The sequence below is a fragment of the Neoarius graeffei genome, chromosome 12 (assembly GCF_027579695.1).
Source record: "Neoarius graeffei isolate fNeoGra1 chromosome 12, fNeoGra1.pri, whole genome shotgun sequence".
In the NCBI taxonomy this organism is placed as follows: Eukaryota; Metazoa; Chordata; class Actinopteri; order Siluriformes; family Ariidae; genus Neoarius; species Neoarius graeffei.
In genome coordinates, this window is record NC_083580.1 from 42,654,900 (window position 1) to 42,667,303 (window position 12,404).

Consider the following 12,404-nt stretch of genomic DNA (forward strand, 5'->3'; position numbering starts at 1 on the left):
ATCAACTGAAGGAATCTACCTCCACACCAGATCAGATGGAAAACTCTACAGTTTGTCTACACTGAAAGCAATGACCAAGATCCGAAAGGTTCTTATCAGAGACATCTTATTTGCAAATGATGCCGCCCTAGCAGCTCACAAGGAGGAGCATCTTCAGAACCTCCTTAACTGTTTCTCCCAAGCCTGCAAAGACTTTAAACTGACAATCAGCCTAAAGAAAGCGCACACATGGGTCAGGATACTGAAAGCCCCACCAACCATCGCTATAAGTAATTATCAGTTGGACGTGGTGAAGGAGTTCACGTATCTTGGTTCAACAGCAACTGACAATCTCTCAATGGACTCCGAAGTCAGTAGACGGATTGGCCGAGCAGCTTCAACATTTGCCAGGCTCACGAAATGGGTCTGGAACAACGCCAAGCTGACCCTGAAAACAAAGACGTCTGTCTACAGAGCTTGTGTCCTCAGTGCTCTCCTTTACGGCAGCAAGTCATGGACCCTGTACTCCAGGCAAGAAAGGAGGCTAAACACCTTCCACATGCGCAGCCTAAAGTGGATTCTGGGTATCAAATGGTCCAACCATATAACAAACAACAAGGTCTTCAGGCGTGCTGCCATACCCAGCATCTACACTCTGCTGTGCCAACATCGCCTTCGATGGCTAGGGCACGTCTGCAGGATGGCAGGATCCCCAAGGACTTACTGTATGGAGAGCTTGCAACAGGCAAGAGAGCTCAAGGCTGCCCCCAGCTCTGATTCAGGGATGTCTGTAAAAGAGACATGAAGGCCCTCGATCTGGACATTGATGGATGGGAAAGCCTTGCCCAGGATCGTTGCCGCTGGACACAAGAATTCAACCGCTGTCTACGGAGGGGCGAGAAGAGACTCCGGCTTGAGGCAGAAGTCAAAAGAGAATGCTGAAAGAACAAACAAACTGTACCTACTGACCCTCTCTACAAGGGCGGCACGGTGGTGTAGTGGTTAGGACGGTTGCCTCACAGCAAGAAGGTTCCAGGTTCGAACCTAGCTGCCGGTGAGGGCCTTTCTGTGTGGAGTTTGCATGTTCTCCCCATGTCTGCGTGGGTTTCCTCTGGGTGCTCCGGTTTCCCCCACAATCCAAAAACATGCAGTTAGGTTGACATGGGGCAGCCTTGGGCTGAGGTGCCCTTGAACAAGGTACCTGACCCCTGACTGCTCCCTGGGCACTTTGGTGTGGCTGCCCACTGCTCTGAGTGTGTGCATGTGTTCACTGCTTCAGATGGGTTAAATGCAGAGGATGAATTTCACTGTGCTTGAAGTGTGCATATGATGAATAATAAAGGTTTCTTCTTTTTTCTTCTTAAGTGAGGTAACTGTGGCAGAGTATGTTTGTCCTGTATCAGCCTGTACAGCCATAACGGGAGCTGCACCAGCGCCGACAATTAGCCACTACTCCAGGAACAGACCATGGTCACCCGTGACTGATGGTGCCTCAGATGTATGGATACTTTAAAGATGTCCCCATGTCACCCATTCTTGAGTGGATAATTTCTCTTGCATACTGTACCTAAAATCCTCATCTCATTATCTCTAGCTGCTTTATCCTGTTCTACAGGGTCGCAGGCAAGCTGGAGCCAGGCGGGGTACACCCTGGACAAGTCGCCAGGTCATCACAGGGCTAACACATAGACACAGACAATCATTCACACTCACGGTCAATTTAGAGTCACCAGTTAACCTAACCTGCATGTCCTTGGACTGTGAGGGAAACCGGAGCACCTGGAGGAAACCCACGCGGACACGGGGAGGACATGCAAACTCTGCACAGAAAGGCCCTCGCTGGCCATGGGGCTTGAACCCGGACCTTCTTGCTGTGAGGCGACAGCGCTAACCACTACACCACCGTGCCGCCCTACCTAAAATCCTCATCTCATCTCATTATCTCTAGCCGCTTTTATCCTATTCTACAGGGTCGCAGGCAAGCTGGAGCCTATCCCAGCTGACTACGGGCGAAAGGCAACCCTGGACAAGTGAATCCGGACCTTCTTGCTGTGAGGCGACAGCGCTAACCACTACACCACCTAAAATCCTCTGCTTTAAAAATAAAGATCCTTATGCTCATACTGAACATCTTTTCAACACACTCTACTGTTTGACGTTACAGTATACAATTGTGAAAAAGTAATGATTTATAATCCCACTCTTCAGTACCATCTAGGAGTGTGGTTCCTTTCAAAGTTTCTTCCTAATGGTCTTAAGGAGTTTTTCCTTGCCACTGTCACCTCTGACTAGTTCATCTCATCTCATCTCATCTCATCTCATTATCTCTAGCCGCTTTATCCTTCTACAGGGTCGCAGGCAAGCTGGAGCCTATCCCAGCTGACTACGGGCGAAAGGCAACCCTGGACAAGTGAATCCGGACCTTCTTGCTGTGAGGCGACAGCGCTAACCACTACACCACCTAAAATCCTCTGCTTTAAAAATAAAGATCCTTATGCTCATACTGAACATCTTTTCAACACACTCTACTGTTTGACGTTACAGTATACAATTGTGAAAAAGTAATGATTTATAATCCCACTCTTCAGTACCATCTAGGAGTGTGGTTCCTTTCAAAGTTTCTTCCTAATGGTCTTAAGGAGTTTTTCCTTGCCACTGTCACCTCTGACTAGTTCATTGGGGATCTAAATCTACATCTCTGTAACACTGTGAAAATGTCTATTATTAAAAGCACTATACAAATAAAATTTAATTATCTGTTTGTTCCAAATAATGTATTAATTCAGTTATATCCTCACAGTCTATCAGTGAAAAGAGACTACTGCTGAGCAGATATTTGGGTAGTGTTTTATTTTCAGTGACTAATAGCATGTGAGGTGCTCCTATGAGTAGATTTCTATAATGTTTTAAACACTGCCTTACTGCACTTTATTACATCCTCCTACCCTTTAAGTGTACTGTTATAGACTGTGGTTCATTTGTTTTCATGCACAATGTATTTTAATAGTTCTCTAGCCTTCATCATCTCATCTCATCTCATTATCTCTAGCCACTTTATGCTGTTCTACAGGGTTGCGGGCAAGCTGGAGCCTATCCCATCTGACTACGGGCAAAAGGCGGGTTACACCCTGGACAAGTCGCCAGGCCGACACATAGACACAGACAACCATTCACACTCACGGTCAATTTAGAGTCACCAGTTAACCTAATCTGCATGTCTTTGGACCGTGGGGGAAACCGGAGCACCCGGAGGAAACCAACGCAGACACGGGGAGAACATGCAAACTCCGCACAGAAAGGCCCTCGCTGGCCATGGGGCTCAAACCCGGACCTTCTTGCTGTGAGGCAACAGTGCTAACCACTACACCACCGTGCCGTCCAGCCTTCATCATTTTCAGTGATTTCTGATCAATGGAGTAGTTTATTTATTTTTTTTTAATTTTTTGCAGTAGTGACCCAATGGTGTTCAAAAACTGCAATACTCGTGCCAATGCTATACATACTACCATGTCAGTGTTGTACTGAAAATAAACTCCCACCCACACATCATCTGTTCAGTGGTAGCCACTTTCTCGGGGTAGAGAGCAGCTGATACACTTCATCATAATTGCACACCTACAGTCACCTACTGTATATTGCACTGATTTATAATCCAGTGTTAGCTGAAGAGGGTGGGTTCCCTTTTGACTCTCAGTGTTTACTCCTTATGTCACCTCTGGAAGATTTTCTTTTCCACCATCACCTCTTGCTTGTTCATTAGGAATCTAAAGATAAATTTACATCCAGATTTATGAAAAGCTGATTCATGTGAATTTAAAAAAATCCTATACAACCAAAGCTGAATTAAACTGAATTGAACCTATGTTGTAGGTTCTGATGATAATGAGTGTGTCCTAACATTGAACACCCTGGGCAGTAGTATAGTTCTGGCAGAACTTCTACAGCCCCAATTCCAAAAAAGTTGGGATGCTGTGTAAAACATAAATAAAAGTAGAACGTGATGATTTGAAAATCATGGAAACCCAATATGTCATTGAAAATAGTACAAAGACAACATATCAAATGTTGAAACTGAGAATATTTTATGGTTTTTGAAAAATATATGAGCATTTTTAATTTGATGCCAGCAAGATGTTTCAAAAACTTTGGGACAGGGACATGCTTACCACTATGTTGCATCACCTTTTCTTTTAACACTCTAAATGTTTGGGCACTGAGGAGACCAATTGCTGTAGTTTTATAAGTGAATTCATCCATTCTTGCCTGATATATAATTTCAGCTGCTTAACACTTCGGGGTCTCCTTTGTCATATTTTGCACTTCATAATGCTTCAAATGTTTTCAATGGGAGACAGGTCTGGACTGCAGGCAAACCAGTTTAGCACCTGGACTCTTTTACTATGGAGCCATGCAGTTGTAATATGTGCAGACTGTGGTTTGGCACTGTCTTCTTGAAATAAGCAGGGCCTTCCATGAAAAAGATGTTGTTTGGATGGCAGCATCTTGCTCTAAAAACTTTATATAATTCAACATTAAAGGTGCCTTCCCAGATATGCATGCTACCCATGCCATGTACTGGTACATTAATGCTCCCCCATACCATTGGAGAGGCTGGCTTTTGAACTATGTGCTGATGATCTCTCTCTTTATCTGACACTTTATCGGTATCCACGATTTTTAAAAAGAATTTCAAATTTTGATTCGTCAGACCACAGGACAGTTTTCCACTTCTCCTCAGTCCATCATAAATGAGCTCGGGCCCAGAGAAGGTGGAGGTGTTTCTGGATATTGTTTATATATGGCTTTAACTTGCATTCGTGGATGCAGTGAGGAACTGTGTTTACAGATGGTTTTTGGAAGTGTTCCTGAGCTCATACAGTGATTTCCACTCCAGAATTCTGTCTGTTTTTAATGCAGTCTTGCTTCAAGGACCAAAGATCACAGGCATACAATATTGTTTTTTTTGGCCTTGTCACTTGAACACAAATATTTGTCCAGATTCTCTGAATCTTCTATATTATGTACCATAGATGTGATCCCCAAATTCTTTGCAATTTTACATTATGGAACATTATTCTTACATTTTTGCACCATTTGTCTGTGCAGTCTTTTACAGAGTGGTGAACCCCTCTCCATCTTTACTTCTGAGAGTCCCAGCCTCTCTGAGATACTGTTTTGTTTTTTTAAGTGTTGTACTGCTCAAGCCCGGTCTCAAGACCACTTTTTGAAGGTCTCGGTCTTGTCTTAGAAGCAACTGCATTTTTACTTCGTATTTTCTTGGTCATAGAGGATTCGGGATTTTATTTCAAGACCACAACTGCAGGGATTTCATCAAGTTGCCTCTGATTGAGTTATTTGTTAACAGCGTTACTGTGATTGGATGTAAAGTTTCCTGCTTCAAATGCAACCAATAACCTGACTCTGTCCTAACTTGAATATTTTCTTTCTGTTAATGGCTGCCTGCACGCCACCCACCCCACTTCTGACACACACAAACACATACACAGGTCTGGCTCTGGTTTCGACTTGGTCTCACCCTGCCTTGATCTCAATCCCTTAAAGTCCTGGTCTTGGTTTAAGCAGTCTTGACCACAACGCTACTCTTTTTATACCCAATCATGTTACTGACCTGTTGCCAATCAACCCAATTATTTCTTTTAACATTACCCAAATTTCCCAGTCTTTTGTTGCCCCTGTCCCAACTGTTTTGAAATGTGTTTCTGGCACCAAATTCAAAATGAGCATATATTTTTCGAAAAGCAATCAAGTTTCTCAGTTTCAACATTTGATATGTCTTTGTACTATTTTCAATGAAATATAAGGCTTTTAGGATTTGTAAAATTATTGCATTCTGTTTTTTATTTCTACACAGTGTATCCACTTTTTGGGAATTGGGGCTGTATTTATGACATCCTCACTGTGCATTCGAACCCTGTGACTGGTGATTTTGGGCAAGATAGACTTTAATTACTTCTCCAAGCACTTACATTTGCAGCATGTACTAACTAACTTTTTTTTAAATTGATGTTATTCTTAGTCCCTGACCTAGTGAACTAGCATGAGGATGCGTTTTTGATACAGACTACAGGGTACTCCTGCAAGTCACACTGGAGATGGATAAATGTAAATATTAGCATTGTAGCTCCAATGCAGAACTAAAGAAGCAAGTTTTTGATGATTGATTATATTTAGAGTATGGGGAACATTGTGGAGGGGCATCTCACACTTTTATAGTCAGCTTTTATATCTAAAGTCACTGGAGCTTGCAAGTTAATAACCTTGCGATTAAGAATATATAAAAATACTCAAAAATAAAACACTCATATCAACACCAGTTAACATTTATTGTGTTGACCATAAAATCAACACCATAAAATTACAGCACAGCAGCTTGCAGTGGTATCAGGAACCCACAGAATTATGATCAAGCCCACAATAGGAAACAAAACACATTACATACATACTATGTATGCATGCTTGTGTATATTATATATATTAATTAAAGGACACAAGACAGTTACATAGTTCCATGTAAGGCCCAAAACTGCAAGATCACTGAGTGAAATATCCAGACACTGCTGTATATACAGTTCTCTAGTCCTTTTGATGGATCTTTTTTTGCAAGTAAAAATCACCTAGGAATGTGGAGATATACCTAGGAACAACATAGGCCAGGGTTTGAGATGCAAGCTCAAAAACCACTACAAGCCTGCATAAACAAAACACAACACATTCACAAACATCTAAATAAATCCAGATTTTCATAAATCGGTGCACCGGTTTAACAAGCATCCTTGATTTACTTTGGTTGAAAAATAATGCGAAAAAGTTAACAGTACAAATTCTTTTATATCTGACACTAAAAAGTTGTTAATGGTTCCATCATTCAACTAAACACCAATCCCTGAAATATAAACTACACCATATTAAAAAAAAATTAAATAAAAATCTATTTACACTGTTACATTTACAGGCGTTTACTTCAAATATATAAAATGCATTAATTCTCACTGCACAGACAGCATGTCAGTAAAAATGTCAATGAAATTGTCCAAGCCCCAGAGGTAGCCATCCTCCCGGTTTCCCTCCAACCACGGGCTGCGGTGGTCCAGCATGAGAAGAGGTGGCATGGACACGGTCTTCCCAAAGTCGATCATCCACACGCCAGCACGGCCACTGTGGTCATGAACAAACAGCAGCGAGCTTCCCACCACCTTCAGCCAAAGACACAAGTCAACTGGTTAACTGGAGAATCAAACATAATAGTAGGCATATCAGGTAACAATTCAAATTCAACCCAAATTGCTTGAAACTGCTCTCATTGAATTCAGAATTGAATGCTAAAGAACATACTTTTTACAGAATTAAAATGTTTATCCGTTCTTGAGATATTACCAAATCAAAGATTTAAAAAAGGCTTAATTTTTAAAAAAAATGACATGTATTAGGATAACATTGTCCAAAATGGGCAGCACAGTGATGTAGTGGTTAGCACTGTCACCTCACAGCAAGAAGTTTCTGGGTTTGAGCCCAGTGACTGACAGGGCCTTTCTGTGTGGAGTTTGCATGTTTTCCCCATATCTGCGTGGGTTTCCTCCAGGTGCTCCGGTTTCCCCCACAGTCCGAAGACATGCATGTTAGACTAATTGGTGGCTCTAAGTTGACCGTAGATGTGAATGCGAGTGTGAATGGTTGTTCGTCTCTATGTGTCAGCCCTGCGATGACCTGGCGACTTGTCCAGGGTGTACCATGCCTCATAGTACCCATACCGGTAGTCAGCTGGGATAGGCTCCAGCTTGCACGGAGAGAGCCTGAACGCTTTCCCGTGACTCAAAAAGCACCAGCAGTTTCCTGACGTCATGCGAGCAGAGTTTTTACTCTGTTGTACCAACTTCAACCTCTTATTACTCCCAAAGTATCAAACAGATCTTAACGAGATAAATTTCTTTGGAAAGCAGAAATAAGCTTTTTAAATGATAGTATTCATAATAGAAAGCATTCAAGAGTTAAGCAATGACAGATTTGGAAACTCAGATGAGAGTCTGTATGCACAATTTTTCACAGCATGGCCAGCGAGCGTCTGATATGCCCAATAATAGCGCCTACTATTGAAACTGAATTTCAAAATAATGTATTTGATGGTGAAAGCCAAACTATGTGGTATAATATGACTAATATACAGACTTAAGTTTGTTATTCTGTAGTTGGGGGAAAGCATGTTCTGATTATCAACACACTGATATAGACTTAACTAGTTTCTAGTTTGTGAGCCAATGCCTAATGCTTCCCAAGATGACTTATTTACTCAGATTCAACATCCTGGATTTTTCAACACAATTTGTACCTTTTATATAAAAAAAAAATCTCTCTCAAGTATAGACAAACCAGTCCATACAAAAGTCATTTTGTCACTGTGACAGGACGAGCAACTGTAATAGATAGCATCTTAGCAAGTAAAAATATCTTTAATATAAATCACATTTTTCCTGAACCCCTAATCAGAAAAAGTTGGGACAGTATGGAAAAATGCGAAGGGAAAAAAAGAAAAAAAAGGTAAAAAAAAAACAAACAAACAAAAAACCCCAGCAATTTCTAAATTTACTTTGACTTGTATTTCATTGCAGACAGTATGAATATATTTCATGTTTTGTCTGGTCAGCTTCATTTCATTTGTAAATATACAACACATTCCAAAAAAATGTGTTGTATATTTAATACAGAGGTAAAAATTAAATAAATAATTATCCAATTTGAAACAGATGTCAACAGTTGAATGTAATCACGATTTGGTACAAAATTAGCATCCAGGAAAAGCCTAGTTTTTGAGGAATAAAGATGGGCTGAGGATCTTCAGTTTGTTGACAAATGGGTGAGAAAATAATTGAAATGTTTAAAAGCAATGTTCCTCAAAGAAAGATAGGAACAGATTTAGATATTTCACCCTCAACAGTGCACATCATCATTAAAACAATTCAAGGAACCTAAAGGAATTTCGGTGCGTAAAGGGAAAGGGCACAAACTTAAGCTGAACACCTGTGATCACCGATCCCTCAGATGGCAATGCTTCAAGATCAGTCATTCATCCTATAGCTGATATAACCACATGGGATCAGAATTACTTTGGCAAATCTTTATCAAGCACTACAATACGAAGTTACATCCACAAATGCCAGTTAAAATTTTACTGTGCAAAAAGGAAGCCTTATGTTAATTGTGCCCAGAAGTGCCATTGATGTCTCTGGGCTCAGAGGCATCTGGAATGGACCATAAGACAGTGGTGATGTGTATCGTGGTCAGACAAATCAGTATTCCAGGTCCTTTTTTTTTTTGTAAGAAACAGATGTTGTGTGCTCCAGATCAAAGACGGAAAAGGACCATCCAGCAACAAAGTCCAAAAGTCAGGGTCTGTCGCGATATGGGGTTGTGTCTGTGCCCTTAGCAAAGGTAAGTTCCATTTCTGTGATGGCAGCATTAATGCAAAAAAGTTCATTGAGATTTTGGAGCAACATATGCTGCCTTCAAGATGACATCTTTCCCAGGGATATTTCAACAAGACAATGCAAAACCACATTCTGCACACATTACAAAGGCGTGACTGCAGAAGAGGGTGTCTGTTCCCCCTCTCCTCAAAAAAAAAAAAAAAGTGTGTGGCGAATTTTCAAACAAACAAACAAACAAACAAACAAAAAAAGTGACAATGACGACCCCGTACTGTTGCACACCTTAAGCTCTGTTTGCAGGAAGAATGGGACAAAATAACATCTGAAACACTTCATTTGGTGTCCTCAGGCCCTAAACATCTTTTCAGTGTCATGAGAAGGAATTGCAACATTAGAAAGTGTTAAATACACCAGGATTTATTTCCAGAAAGAAGCAAATACACTACCGTTCAAAAGTTTGGGGTCACCCAGACAATTTTGTGTTTTCCGTGAAAAGTCACACTTTTATTTACCACCATAAGTTGTAAAATGAATAGAAAATATAGTCAAGACATTTTTCTGGCCATTTTGAGCATTTAATTGACCCCACAAATGTGATGCTCCAGAAACTCAATCTGCTCAAAGGAAGGTCAGTTTTATAGCTTCTCTAAAGAGCTCAACTGTTTTCAGCTGTGCTAACATGATTGTACAAGGGTTTTCTAATCATCCATTAGCCTTCTGAGGCAATGAGCAAACACATTGTACCATTAGAACACTGGAGTGATAGTTGCTGGAAATGGGCCTCTATACACCTATGGAGATATTGCACCAAAAACCAGACATTTAGTAGAATTTAGCTAGAATAGTCATTTACCACATTAGCAATGTATAGAGTGTATTTCTGATTAGTTTAAAGTGATCTTCATTGAAAAGAACAGTGCTTTTCTTTCAAAAATAAGGAAATTTCAAAGTGACCCCAAACTTTTGAACGGTAGTGTATAAATCTCATAACTAGTAATTAGATATTTGCTTGTATTCCGCTTGAATTTTTTGTAGTGTTCATGATCAGTGTTGAAATAAATACTGAAAAATGAATGACTATTGAAAAAAAAAGTAACTGAATAAAGAAGAATTAATTACATCAGAGATCAATGGTTCTTAGAAGTAATAACCATTTTACTAGAAAGAGCAATAAACTAAATACATCACTAATGCTGATGTGGCAGTATCAACACAAGTGTGCATCACCGTCCCTAATGGTCAAATCTACTTTAATTAATTTCATTAATTAATTATTAATTAATTGAATTGGGGGGGGGTCCCTTTAGTAGTTTGAAAACAATTTGACACACAGATACACATGCAAAATCCAAAGCTCAAGCAAAAAAAAAAAAAAAAGACATTGATAAAATGTTCCCTAATAGTTGCCTTTACCTTGATACTATACCATACTTTTATAAAATCATATCAGCATGTTTTTACCTCATGTGTTTTAAAGAATTCGGATTTCTCAAGCACCAACCGCAGGTCCTTTAATCTCTGTTGGTAATTTCGCTGAAATTGGAGAGGCATCATGTCATAAACACAGCAAAGAACCATCACCACAAAGACTGTGATGCTTTTCAACTCAGAACAAAAACAGAAAAAATTCTTCACATACCAGCAGGGAGACATTGTGGTCAACAAAGTCGTCCAGCGCCTGCATCACCTCCTCTTTATACTTTGTCCTTTTAAAATTGGTGTTACAGGTACCATCTGATTTCTGCACACAGACATGAGAAAACTGAAAAACACAGCTCACAGTGCAGTTACCTACCAGCACCAATACAATATTCATCAACATCTTTAACTGCACAAATCACCTTGATGCCCTCGATGCGGAAGCCCAGTGTAGCTGTGGAGCTGAGCGTCTCTCTCCACTGCATGTATCTGGTTTTAAGTACTGCTTGCTGGACTTTTTCCTCTGGAGTTGGAGCCTCAGGGTCCACCGCCACCATTTTCTCATACATGTCTTTACGAGGCTGTGGATTCTTCCGTGCTTTCTTCAGTTCCTCCTCCAAGTAGGTCCTGATCAGATATGAAACTCAACAATTACAACTTAATTGATTAAAATAATGATGTATTCTACATTTTCTAAGTCTAATAGTTACGTTTAATTTTCTGGAACATCTACAATACAAGTTACTTCCTGTCATTTACTAACCCCATTTCCAGAAAAGTTGGGATATTTTCCAAAATACAATAAAAACAAAAATCTGATTTATTCATTTCACATGAACCTTTATTTAACTGAGAATAGTTTTACAAACCAACTTAATTGTATTTTATAAATAGAAACCAAGTTAGAATTTGATGCTGGCAACACACTATATATTTAAATAAAAATAGTTGGCACAGAGACAAGAATAAGACTGGAAAAGTTCACAGAATATTCAAGTAACTCCACTTTGGAAGATTCCACAATAAGCAGGTTAACTGGTAACATGATTAGGTATGAAAAGGAGCACGCACCAAAGGCTCAGGCTTTGCAAGTAAGGATGGGTCATGACTCACTCTTTTGTGCCAAAATTTGAGACAGAATTGTTAGCAAATTCAAAAAGAACATTTCTCAATGCAAGATTTTAGGTCCTTCAAAATCTACAATACATAACATTGTGAAAAGATTCAGGGAATTCGGAGCCATCTCAGTGCGTAAAGGCAAGGTCAGAAACCACTGTTGAATGTGTGTGACCTTCGAGCCCTCAGGCAGCACTGCCTGAGAAACAGTTATGCTAATGTGACAAATATAGCCACATGGGCTCGGGAGTGCTTCGGAAAACCGTTGTCAATTTAATGCAGTCCACTACTGCATCCAGAAATGCAACCTGAAACTGTATTACACAAGGAGGAAGCCATTCATCAATTCTATGCAGAAACACCACTGATTTCTCTGGGCCTGAACTCATCTCAAATAGACCAAAAGACAGTGGTCCATTTGAGAGGAGTGTGCTGTAGTTAGAGGAGTCC

At 40.2% G+C, this 12,404-nt stretch overlaps 1 protein-coding gene across 1 annotated transcript in view; it reads right to left on the reverse strand.

Moving 5' to 3' along the window:
* Positions 1–6,304: 6,304 nt before the first annotated feature.
* itpkca (inositol-trisphosphate 3-kinase Ca) overlaps positions 6,305–12,404 on the reverse strand; it is a 108,242-nt gene continuing 102,142 nt past the window's right edge. The window contains exons 5-8 of the mRNA XM_060935912.1: positions 11,261–11,465; positions 11,059–11,160; positions 10,881–10,952; positions 6,305–7,193 (exon numbers count right to left, since the gene is read on the reverse strand). Of these exons, the coding sequence (XP_060791895.1) occupies positions 6,987–7,193; positions 10,881–10,952; positions 11,059–11,160; positions 11,261–11,465 (586 nt within the window). The 3' untranslated portion in view covers positions 6,305–6,986. The remainder of the gene's footprint in view (positions 7,194–10,880; positions 10,953–11,058; positions 11,161–11,260; positions 11,466–12,404) is intronic.